Genomic DNA, 11,476 nt, shown 5'->3' with positions numbered 1-11,476 from the left:
GCATTCAATTCGAATTTTATAGCAAATCAAAACACATGGCTACGGCGTACGCTTGACTATCGACACACACTTGGTTGACAATCCAGGCCAAACATTGTGTTTTTGGAAAATAGCATCCCAAAAGAGAACAGTAGGCTTGTACACTACCACAGTATGTTTGCCCACTGGTCTACCAATCCATTCCTTTCCTCCTCCCCCATCTTCACTCAGCTCCCTGTCCTCCTCCAGCCTGGTCATCACCTTTCTTCTTGATTCCAGACACAATGTCATCAATGCGGAGCAGCAAGATGGCCGTCTGAAAGGCAAGAAGAGACCAACATTACATTAGTGGGGTTCACTGAAACCTTTGTTTATTCAAATCATAAAACAAAAAGACTAAATGTGCTTTGAGTTTCATTGTATTCACTTTGATGTGAAGGAGATGAGGCACTGGGAAGCACTCAACCTTTTTAGAGTAGTAGAAGTGAAAATGTTATTGCATGGTGTCTGACTGCATTCACTACAGACAAAGTAACACAGAATTCGTCCATGCCTTGTACAATATTTTTTAAACATGCAAGCATTTGTTGCAGATATATTTGACATGAATATCACTTTCAACAGCAGCCCATTGGCCCCTCTTACCTCCACAGCAGTCTTGTAAGTCTGGGCCTTCACAGCCAGCGGCTCACAGATGCCAAGCTCCATCATGTCTGCCAAGGTGCCAGTCTCTCCGTTCACACCCCATGATGCACAGGCCTCCAGGGTGTGCTTGGCCTACAGAGGGGGGTAAGATTTACCTCTCTAGGGTAGGGGGCAGTATTTTCATGGCCGGATAAAAAAAACGTACCCGATTTAAGCTGGTTACTACTCTTTTCCAGAAACGAGAATATGCATATAATTGGTAGATTTGGATAAAAAACACCCTAAAGTTTATAAAACTGATTGAATGGTGTCTGTGAGTATAACATATCTCATATGGCAGGCCAAAACCTGAGAAGATTCCATAGAGGAAGTGCCCTCTCTGACCATTTCTTGTGCTTCTGTGGCATCTGTCGAAAATACAGCATCTCTGCTGTAACGTGACAATTTCTAAGGCTCCCATAGGCTCTCTGAAGGCGCCAGAAAGTGGAATGAGATCTCTGCTGTCTCTGAGCTAGGTACAGGAGCGCTGTTTGTGAGTGGTCAGGCTGGTGGCTCAGAGACAGGAGATGCAGGAGATGTGGCTCAGAGACAGGAGAAGTGGCCATGTTTTTCTTTCAGCCTTTGAACGTAAACGTCGCCCGGTTGGAATATTATCGCTATTTTACGAGAAAAATAGCATAAAAATACATTTTAAACTGCGTTTGACATGCTTCTAAGTACGGTAATGGAATATTTTGTCATTTTTTGTCACGACATGCGTCCGCACGTCACCCTTCGGATAGGGACCTGAACGCACGAACAAAACGGAGGATATTTGAACATAACTATGGATTATTTTGAACCAAAACAACATTTGTGGTTGAAGTAGAAGTCCTGGGAGTGCATTCTGACGAAGAACAGCAAAGGTAATCCAATTTTTCTAATAGTAATTCTGAGTTTACTGAGCCTCGATGTTGGCGAGTGTGTTTAGCTAGCCTTGATGGCCGAGCTATCTACTCAGAATATTGCAAAATGTGCTTTTGCCGAAACGCTATTTTAAAATCTGACACCGCGATTGCATAAAGGAGTTCTATATCTATAATTCTTTAAATAATTGTTATGTATTTTGTAAACGTTTATCAAGAGTAACTTAGTAAATTCACCGGAAGTTTTCTGTGTGTATGCTAGTTCTGAACGTCACATGCTAATGTAAAAAGCTGGTTTTTGATATAAATATGAACTTGATTGAACAAAACATGCATGTATTGTATAACATAATGTCCCAGGAGTGTCATCTGATGAAGATCATCAAAGGTTAGTGCTGCATTTAGCTGCGTTTTGGGTATTTGTGATGCATGCTAGTTGCTTGAAAAATGGCTGTGTGATTATTTCTGGCTGGGTACTCTCCTAACATAATCTAATGTTTTGCTTTCGCTGTAAAGCCTTTTTGAAATCGGACAATGTGGTTAGATTAACGAGAGTCTTGTCTTTAAAATGGTGTAAAATAGTCATATGTTTGAGAAATTGAAGTTAAATCATTTTTAAGGTTTTTGCATTTCGCGCCACTCAATTCCACTGGCTGTTGACTAGGTGGGACGATTTCTTCCCACATACCCGAGAGAGGTTAATAAAACAATTCTGCTGTGCCCAACAAAATGACAAAGGTGCATATTTTAGAGTAAACACACGTACCCTGAGAGAGGTGAGCACGCGGATGGTGGAGGCTCCACAGTTTTGGATGAGTGTACGGGGGATAACCTCCAGGGCCTGGGCCACGGCACGGTAGGGCCACTGCTCCACCCCGGTCAGGGTCTTGGAACGCTCCATCAGCCTCTTGGACACGGCCATCTCCACCGCCCCGCCTCCAGGGAGTAGAGATGGGTCCAGTAGCACGTTACGACACACCTGCATGGCATCCTGCAAGTTACGCTCCACCTCCTGAGGGACAGAGAGAAACACATTATCAACACTATGTTTGGATCAACAATGAAGCATTGAGAGTGATAGCATACCATGAGGATCATTCATCCTGCCTGGTTACAGTCTTCCTGAAATGAGCTGCTTCTGCGGTAACAGAGACATCTCGCCATATTCTTTGTGCATGAGGGGTAACTTGTTACGTACAGCCAGTATCTCTTTGCTGGCTCCTCTCAGCAGGATGGTGCAGGCTTTGGGGTCTTTGCACTCTGTGACGAAGGTGAAGTACTCGTCTCCAATCTTCTTGATCTCAAACAGGCCGGCGCCGGTTCCCACATCCTCCTCACGCAGCTCGTCTGTACGGCTGGCGATGCGAGCCCCACATGCCCTGAGAAGGAGGATAATGATATCAGCGTTAATAGTCAGTTAACAGACAACTTAAAAGGATTAATAGTCATCACATCTTCAGAATACTGTGTGGAATGGACCTTACCTTGAAATGCGGTTGTTGTCAGTCTTTCTGACACGGCGGATGGCTGTGATGTTGGCCTTCATCAGATAGTGTTGTGCCAGGTCTGGGGAGATGAGTGGAGAGATGAGTTTCTCTGGTCAGTGCAGGGGGAGCTTTGGAGGATTAAGAGCAGTTTCTAGAGAATTTTACATAGTGTGTGTGTGTGTGTGTGCGCGTAATACCCGAGATGCCCTTCTCAGTGAAGATAAGGTCTGGCTTGAGGCGGATGATGTCTTCACAGATAGTCTGGATATACTCTTCCTCCATCTGAAGGATCCTGGAAAAGTCTTCCTCACGTGTGATCTCAATGTCAGTCTGCATAGGAACACAACACTTATTGGCTAGTACCTGCTACTGTTATGCTTATACTGCATGTGTGTGCTGGTAATTCATTTGTGTGCATGACTGTACATGCGTTTTCAATACCTGGCTCTCGCCCTTCTTGTACTCCAGGGAGCAGTCCAGCAGAATGATGCGGGGGTTCTTGATCATTCTGCGCATGCGGGGGTGAGTGACGTCCTTGTTGACCATCACACCTTTTAGCACACATGAGTCCTCAATGAAGCCACCAGGCACCTATAACCATAGCAAAACCACGAGGAATCAACCAACCTGGTGTGTCATTTTCCCAATGACCACACCTCTGTCACTGATGTCAATCTTGTAACTGCAAGACATTTAACGCATACACGCCAACGTTAAAGCTTACCTTCTCCACTTTGGCGTACAGCTTAATGTTGATCTCCTTGCGTCCGTGCTCCTCCAACTCCACAGTGCGCACAGCATCCAGGGCAATATTACATGCCATGGTAGACCAACGGCTCAAGGCCTTGGTGCAGATGGCAGAGTTGATGATCTTCAGCATCTGCGCCCTGTCATTCACGTCCACCGGGGTGCTGGGAGGGAACAGAGACATGTCAATAGAACGGAGTGTAAAAGTGTGTGAGGGAGGATTGAGTGTGTAAGTGAATGCAATCTATACCTGATGTCTTTGAGCATGTCGAGCATGTCGTCCAGGGCGTGTCTGTAGGCACTAATGATGACTGTAGGGTGCATCTGCTGCTCCAGGAACTGCTCTGCTACAGACAGCATTTCCCCAGCTAGAGCCAGACCAAAGATTGAAAAATAATGTTAACCAAAAGCTGTTTTAAAATGTGCACACTCAGTACGATGGCTTAGAGGACGATTGATGATGCGTAAGAATCAACGTGGCCCTCTCAGAGTAGGAGTGCCACAACATCCAATCCTAAATAGCCCGAAGCTCAAAAGGGTACATTCACTATGTTGAAGAGGTTGACTGGATCCCAGTCATTTCCATGTCAATGGAGTGAAATGAAATACTTCCACTACCAGGCCACTTACCGAGGATGATGACTGACGTGGTGCCGTCTCCCACCTCCTCATCCTGGGTGCGGCTGATCTCAATCATGGACTTGGCTGCCGGGTGCTGCACTTGGATCTGTTTGTGTTTAGAAGAAAGGTAACTTGAACAGACCTGAATTTGTTTACATTCACCATCTTCCAAAGCAGTGTAAGGGTGCTGATGGGAAATGTAGTGCAGAAACCTCACCTCTCGGAGGATGGCGTTGCCATCGTTGGTCATGACAATGCCACCCATGGGGTCTAGCAGCATCTGTTAATAGATGGGGAAAGGTTAAGACGGTTCTATTTTGGCGTCACTTTGGGATTTAAGTATCTAAGGGACAGGAATTGTGTCTTGGTACAAACCTTCATCATGGCTCTTGGTCCCAGGCATGTTCTAATGACATCTGCTATTGCCTGTAAAATTAGACTTCGTAAGGCTGCAGGAATTTCTCATGTTTCATTTCTACAATTAACAAACGTCAGGAAAAAAATTATGGGGTAATGGGAAGTCGGAGAGTTGTATCATCTTTACCTTTGCTGCACCGATGTTCCCTTTCTGAACCTTGCGTCCAGACTCTCTTTTCATATTCTGGCCTGAAGAAAGAAGATTATTGAGGTGGCCTACGCTCAAAATGACTGACCATGATGCTGCGGGTTGTACAGTGTATTTGGCAACTCGACAAAAATTGTAGGCCAATAAGTGTGTAGTTAGAAGTACATTTAATTTCTGAACTTACATTTGCAAGATTTCTGCACCGTCGTTAGCTACCGTTTTGCCACTGCCCGAACCAGATACTGAGACCATCCCCCCAAAACGAGACGCCAGAGAAATAACTCACCTTAAATCTAGCTAGTAAGGCAGCTAGCAAATTAGTATCCATTAAAAATGACCCGAATGGTTTGTTAACTACGTTAGATGTGCATACCATTACCAAATAGAACGCTAACAGAAAAGCATCCCTGTTTATTCCCCAGATTGAATAAAAGTTGATTGTTCCGCTAACTACGCAGCATGACTATCACTAGCTAGCTAGGCCCGAACCCCGTGCATCACATCGCATGAATGAAAAAGCTCACAAATGTAGCAAGACGTAGAATACACGTAAAACACTTCAGTATTAAATTAATTGATAAATGTTGTAACTTTGTTTATCACTCACTCAACACGACGATTGGTCTTCCCATCATTTTGGCAGCGTGCGTTGATCAACCGGCTACCAAGTTCTCAAACGCAGCACAGGAAAGGCTGAATTGTTTGTGGCTGGGCGGGTTGGGCAAAAAATGACCAATTAAGGACAAGGAAATTTTGATGAACAGCCGTACAACCCAATCTGCGTGACTACGAAAGAGGAAGTCGCCAGTGGGCGCTATCTTCAAGTTGATAGTTTTCCTCGTGTGATTACACTATCAAATCAAATCCTATGTTGCAGTACATATATGGACATTATATAGAAACCCAATAAATGACCAGCTCTGTGGTATCAATTATGTGCATGACGGCATAAAGCTACCTGTATCTTCAACCGTTTAGCTACATTTACTAGGCTTACCATTTGGTACTCTTAACGGAACTGTGGGCAGTGCATAATTCCGTATAACCTTCATCGCTGTTACACGCACAGGTATTGCATTTTGGGATATGTAGTCCAGAAAGAAACAAACCCATTCTGTGACGTCTTTTGTTATTTATCAAATAATACCCATGCATTGGACATATTGCCCGATCTCCATGTTGATAATTCTCTTTTCATGTAAGAAAATTATTTCAGTAGTTATACAAATAAAAAGCTAAATGAGATGTAACAGTCAAATGTGATGTAAAACATAAATCTCAGAAGAGGGGCTAGCTGATGTAACTACATTCTATGAAAAATAAATAATACCAATAAATATCACTGTAATTTGATAACAAATAAACAGATGTCTCTAATAAAACGTACTAATATGCGTATTATGTGCTATATTTGTAACACAAAACAAAATAGTGATATGGAGCGTATTATAGTATGTAAAAATCAAATGGAGTTTAATGTGATAAATTCAGTACAATGAGGGGACATTGCAAACTTTAAGGTTGCCTCTCCTCAAGAAGAGCAGGTGAGATGCTTGGCATAAAAGGCAACTGAAATCTAAGCCTGTCCATTGTGCTTCAGTAGTCTTCACCCTATTTTCACACAAAAATAGATAAGAGTGTCTGCTAAATCAGTTTCCCAAACTCGGTCCCTTTTACCCTCTTTTTCTCCCTCATCGCTGCAACTCCCCAACGGGCTCGTCAGGCGAAGGTCGAGTCATACATCCTCCGAAACATGACCCACCAAAACACGCTTCTTAACACCCGCCCGCTTAACCCGGAAGCCAGCCGCACCAATGTGTCATAGGAAACACCGTTCAACTGAGATCAGCCTGCAGGCACCCGGCCCGCCACAAGGAGTCACAAGAGCGCGATGAGCCAAGTAAAGCCCCCCCGGCCAAACCCTCCCATAACCCGGACGACGCTGGGACAATTGTGCGCCGCCCTATGGGACTCCCAATAACGGCCGGTTGTGATACAGCCCGGGATCGAACCTCGGTTCTGTAGTGAAGCCTCAGTGCCTTAGACCGCTTCGCCACTCGGGAGGCTCCTGTATCAGATATTTGATTCCATTTTTATCTATTTGCTTAGCAGACACTTTTTTCTTTGTACGTGTAAGCAACTTCGCAAAAACTTTTACACATAATTTTCCTTTTCTACATTTATCTATAGTCTGACTGAGGTACCTTACTCAGAGTCAAGGACGCTACACTAGTATGCCTTTCTTGGGAATATTAAATCGCAACCATCAAGTCACCAGTTTAATGGCAAAGCCAATCTGCACATGTGCTGCCTATTACTGCTTGCAGATGCTCCATCCTCTCACATTGAGAACATTACCCTTTTGAAGTTCCAAGAAAAAACTGCTGATTGTTTAATTTAGAAGTCCTCTATGTTATGAGTATTCAGTGTTGCTGGTAAGGCACAGAAACCCAAAGGAGATATTCTGGTCTGAAACTGTGTGTTGCAATGGGTGGCTCCTTTTTTCCCCTCATAGTTCATGTCTTCTGCTTCATTGCCAGTCCACTCATCCCTTGTTTTTTTCTTTCTTTCTCTTCATTGCGCTCTCACAAGTCTTCTCTGGCAGTGCCCAGGACAAGGGGATGTGTGGCCTCCTCCTTCAGGTAGTTGAGGAAATCATTCACCTCACGGCCACCCTATTGACAGATACAGATGGTTAAAACAGTGAAGGAATGTATCAGAATATTGATTACAGACCATTAAGTGTTATTTAATCCATGTCCTTTGGAGGAGGAAAAGTGGTGTTGTAGCCTAACCTCGTATTTCCGAGGCTGGTCCTTCTGTCCTGCTGGGACGAAGAAAATAGTGGGGAAACTGGGAAGAAGGATAACAACAGATGAGATTAAAATAGCATATCACAGAGTAGTGACTTGAAAGAGACAAAAATCAAACTACATAAGAAGAAGTAGAGGCTCACCCCTGGACATCGTAGGTTGGAGGAACGTCGTTAGCAGTGGCATCCATCTTTGCTATAACAATGTGGGTGTCGGCGGACAACTGTAATGAAGAAGAAAATAAAAATCTAAATAATGAGCGTCTGGATGATGGTTTGTAACTTTCAAAACCAGCTAAGCAACACTTGCAGATGTGAACCTCACCTGTTCCCCAAGCTCTGTGTATTTGGGCTCCAGGCTTTTGCAGTGTCCACACCAGGGTGCATAAAACTCCACCAGCACGTCCTTGGAAGGGTTGTTCACTATCTCCTCAAAGTTGTCCGCCACCACCACCTGCAGAGGCAAAAGGATTTTGTTTAAATGTCAACCTACCATATTTGAAAGCGTCAAACGTTTGTTGGTTCTATTCCGCACACCTTGACTGGGCCGTCGTTGTTTTCGGAAGCAGCCTCTGACTTGACCTGCCTCTTCAGTTTACCAGCAAAGTAGTCCTCCAAGAACCTCTCCAGGGATTTCCCGTCCCGTCTGCAACGGACGGACAGATGAGCAGTGTGACAGCTGGCCAGACCTGCATAAGGAAGGGTTTGTGATGGTCATCTGTTATTGTAACTCACGTGAACTCCTCCTGCATGCTGTACTTGTGGCCCTCCCTGTTCCTGATGGTGATGAGAGGCAGCTCTCCCCCGTCGGACAGCCCCAGGCCAAACTCCTCCTCCAGCTCTTCCTGGAACTCAGCCCTGTTGGCCACAGCGTAACTCAGCCCCCGAGACTGGAACTGAGTGGCCACTTTCATCACTCTAGGGAGAGAGAAGGGGTAGTGAAAGAGTGATGGAGAGAGAAAAAGAGAGAGGAAGGTATCAGGTAAGAGCAGTTTCTTTCCCCGTGCTGTGGCCCTCACCATCTGGCCATCAGGTTCATAGGGACTATGTGACTTTGCGCCATGCCATCGTCATTCTGTAAAACCTATAATCACAATATACTGCAATTGCACTTTGTACACCTCTGAACAACACTACACACACACACACACACACACACACACACACACACACACACACACACACACACACACACACACACACACACACACACACACACGTCACGGTAGCATCCCTCCCCGTGCATAGATTGATAAATTCCTACTGTAAATTGTATATCCTTACTGTAAATCAGCGTATAATGTAGAGTTCTTTGCTTACTTATTTATATTGTATGTAGACTTTGTGCAAATTCCTCTCTGTATATTGTCTATAGATGGCAGCACCATTTCACTGAGTCAAATTCCAGGTATGTGTAAATGTAATTGGCGAATAAAGGTGATTCTGAAAGGAGAGCAGCTCACCTGTTCCTCCAGTAGTTGGTGCCCTTGATGTTGCGGAGGTAATCCACGTCGTAGTAGGCCACCAGCAAGTCCCGTCCCCTCATGTTCTCTCTGTTCTCAGCAGTCAGATGGGGGCACAGCCCAAACACATTATCTCTGATGAATTGACGGAGAGAGGCGGTAGAGACAGCCTCATCAGACTTGACCAAGCTGTCCTCAAACTTGCTGTTGAGTCGTGGGGGCCGAAAGAGCACCACCGTGCTGGTTAAGAGACACACAAGGAGAGTGACATCACTACAAGTTACTACTACTTGGCAATAATCTATGATGTCATATCCAACCAATGTGCCCTCATAGTCTAGTGACCAGAGGGCTGAAGGTTCAGAACCCAGGTGGGATTATATTTAAGGAGGGCTACAACACATACTCTGATTCCACGCCGTGTTTGAGGCCCAGGCTCAGGTCTGTAGTGTGGGCAAAGCGGTGGCTGTCTCTCATGGCACTAGACGCCTTCAGAAACTCAGCCATCTGAGAGCTGTCAACACCTGAGAAAAAACCTGACGCAGGGAGGGAGAATATAAGTCATTCAAATAGTTCACAAAAAATAAAAAATAAATTAAAATACAAAAACATTTATGCAATTGTTTTATTTCATTAGACTAAAGGATCTCTACTTGGCTGTGATTAATAAAAGTGAACTCACCAACCACACTGGCATCAAAATTGTTGACGAATGCATCCAGGTCTCTCCCATTGTGCAGAGGAACGGAACTGGGACCTGCCTGTTTTTTCATGTAGCTCACAATGCCATCTATGGGAACATGGGACAACATTAGATGAGTCATACATACACTAAAACACAAAACACAAACCAGAACAGCAATGATTTTAAAGTAGCCACCTGCACTCCTGGGTCCATCATAAGCAGCAAAGTCCTCTCCATTGCGGAAGATTTTGAGTGTGGGGTACCCATTGACCCCAAAACGTCCACATGTCTCAGAGTTCACTGTGCAGTCTACCTGGGGAAAATGACAAAAACCATTTATCAATATACTGTTAAATTGCAGTGCATTCAGAGTGGCGGTATGCAGAAGCAGCCCTGATGTTAAAGCTACTGTGGGAACTGACCTCAATTCACCAACAAATATATAAGAAAAGTGACAACTATCATGTACAGTTGACCCCCACATTTTCAAGCAATACCAATTCTGTGGAACAAAACTGCAGAAAAAAGAAATGGATTGTAACTAATATAGATGCAAGAAAATACAATGCATCCTCTGGGGTATCGTGTGTGGACAAACTAGTATACTCACTTTAGCTAAAGACACAGTCCCTTTTAGTTTTGTTGCTGCAGTTTCATATTCTGGGGCTAGTTGCTGGCAGTGACCACACCTGGAAGAGAGATGAGATGAAGGGAGGCGTCATACAAAGAAAAGGAAGAGAGTGATAAAATGTCACATGGGAAAAATGCAAGAGGCGTGTGACAGCTGAGATATCAGGTGGCTCAGAAAAGTGTATAAGAGAGACCTAGTCATAATCCACCACTCAAATATGTCAGAGCAGAATGCACTTACTCAAGTCATGACTCCAATTATAGCTAACTAGATCCAATTATAGCTAACGGGATTTAGTGTCAGTTCACTCTCAGAAGTGAACTGGTAGTGTAATAGCTAACACGATATATCTAGCTAGAATTCGCATGCACGGTTTATGGCGAAAGTAATAATGTAACACTTAGTTTGAATTGAGCAGACACATTGAGTCAAGATAGCGAGCTAGAGAGCAAGACAGTTTTTTCGGCTAACGTTAGCTGCAGTTCTAAATGTCAAGTTAATCTACAACAGTGTGCGGCATAATAGATTTTAAAATCAGGAATGAATTTGTATTTACTATACATGTTTAGATGGCTGTCGTTTCTTGCATGCTAATGAATTAGCTACAAAGCTAGCTATAACACTGCTTACCAAGGCGCGAAGAACTCTACCAGCACAGTCTCGTACTCTGCTACCGTGTAATGGAAATCAGAATCCCCGAGCTCGAGCACGTCGCTGGCGGCTACAAAGACGTTCTGCTGAGCCAACGCAAAAAGCAAGAACATGCGAAATGGACCCAAGGTACCCATCTCAGCAGAATTAAGTGCTCCCAATAACGATATACTGTAGCTGATATCCTCTGCTTTTCACTACCTCACTGCTCTGCATTCAAGCTCACTGCCGGGCGGGCGTGTTGTAGAGCCGTGACGTGACCAAGAACATCTGTGTGGGTCTAGT

The 11,476-nt window shown here is 44.4% G+C and overlaps 2 protein-coding genes and 1 non-coding gene across 3 annotated transcripts; all 3 read right to left on the bottom strand.

Annotated features, from left to right (window-relative positions):
- LOC115176594 (T-complex protein 1 subunit gamma) lies at positions 1 to 5,657 on the bottom strand. The gene is made up of 14 exons (XM_029736672.1): positions 5,557 to 5,657; positions 4,929 to 4,990; positions 4,760 to 4,810; positions 4,602 to 4,664; positions 4,394 to 4,490; positions 4,014 to 4,131; positions 3,741 to 3,927; positions 3,458 to 3,607; positions 3,214 to 3,346; positions 3,014 to 3,095; positions 2,728 to 2,908; positions 2,296 to 2,541; positions 625 to 756; positions 1 to 295 (listed from the first exon to the last, which is right to left on the bottom strand). The coding sequence occupies exons 1-14, from the start codon at positions 5,582 to 5,584 to the stop codon at positions 203 to 205; spliced, it is 1,623 nt and encodes a 540-aa protein (XP_029592532.1). The 5' UTR covers positions 5,585 to 5,657; the 3' UTR covers positions 1 to 202.
- Positions 395 to 532, bottom strand: LOC115177564 (small nucleolar RNA SNORA15). The gene has a single exon (XR_003872426.1). It is a non-coding gene; the product is annotated as a small nucleolar RNA SNORA15 (small nucleolar RNA).
- Positions 5,658 to 7,119: 1,462 nt separating the features above from the next.
- Positions 7,120 to 11,471, bottom strand: pdia7 (protein disulfide isomerase family A, member 7). Its single transcript, XM_029736671.1, has 12 exons — positions 11,171 to 11,471; positions 10,520 to 10,598; positions 10,105 to 10,222; positions 9,907 to 10,014; positions 9,631 to 9,760; positions 9,225 to 9,464; positions 8,497 to 8,679; positions 8,299 to 8,407; positions 8,087 to 8,215; positions 7,906 to 7,985; positions 7,745 to 7,802; positions 7,120 to 7,624 (listed from the first exon to the last, which is right to left on the bottom strand). Exons 1-12 carry the CDS (start codon positions 11,326 to 11,328, stop codon positions 7,535 to 7,537), a joined length of 1,482 nt encoding a protein of 493 aa, XP_029592531.1. The 5' UTR covers positions 11,329 to 11,471; the 3' UTR covers positions 7,120 to 7,534.
- Positions 11,472 to 11,476: the final 5 nt, after the last annotated feature.

Source organism: Salmo trutta, chromosome 37, assembly GCF_901001165.1.
Source record: "Salmo trutta chromosome 37, fSalTru1.1, whole genome shotgun sequence".
Lineage (NCBI taxonomy): Eukaryota > Metazoa > Chordata > Actinopteri > Salmoniformes > Salmonidae > Salmo > Salmo trutta.
Note: the sequence above shows the minus strand (reverse complement) of the source record. Positions and strands in the feature narration are given on the sequence as shown.

Coding starts and splice junctions, on each gene's coding strand:
- LOC115176594 (XM_029736672.1), bottom strand. CDS start 5,584: ATGATGGGAAGACCAATCGTCGTGTTGA. Junction 4,811..4,928: donor GGAACATCGGTGCAGCAAAG/GTAAAGATGATA, acceptor CTAATTTTACAG/GCAATAGCAGATGTCATTAG. Junction 2,542..2,727: donor CCAGCAAAGAGATACTGGCT/GTACGTAACAAG, acceptor TCTGTCCCTCAG/GAGGTGGAGCGTAACTTGCA.
- pdia7 (XM_029736671.1), bottom strand. CDS start 11,328: ATGGGTACCTTGGGTCCATTTCGCATGTTCTTGCTTTTTGCGTTGGCT. Junction 10,223..10,519: donor GGACTGTGTCTTTAGCTAAA/GTGAGTATACTA, acceptor CATTTTCCCCAG/GTAGACTGCACAGTGAACTC. Junction 8,408..8,496: donor AGCATGCAGGAGGAGTTCAC/GTGAGTTACAAT, acceptor CGTCCGTTGCAG/ACGGGACGGGAAATCCCTGG.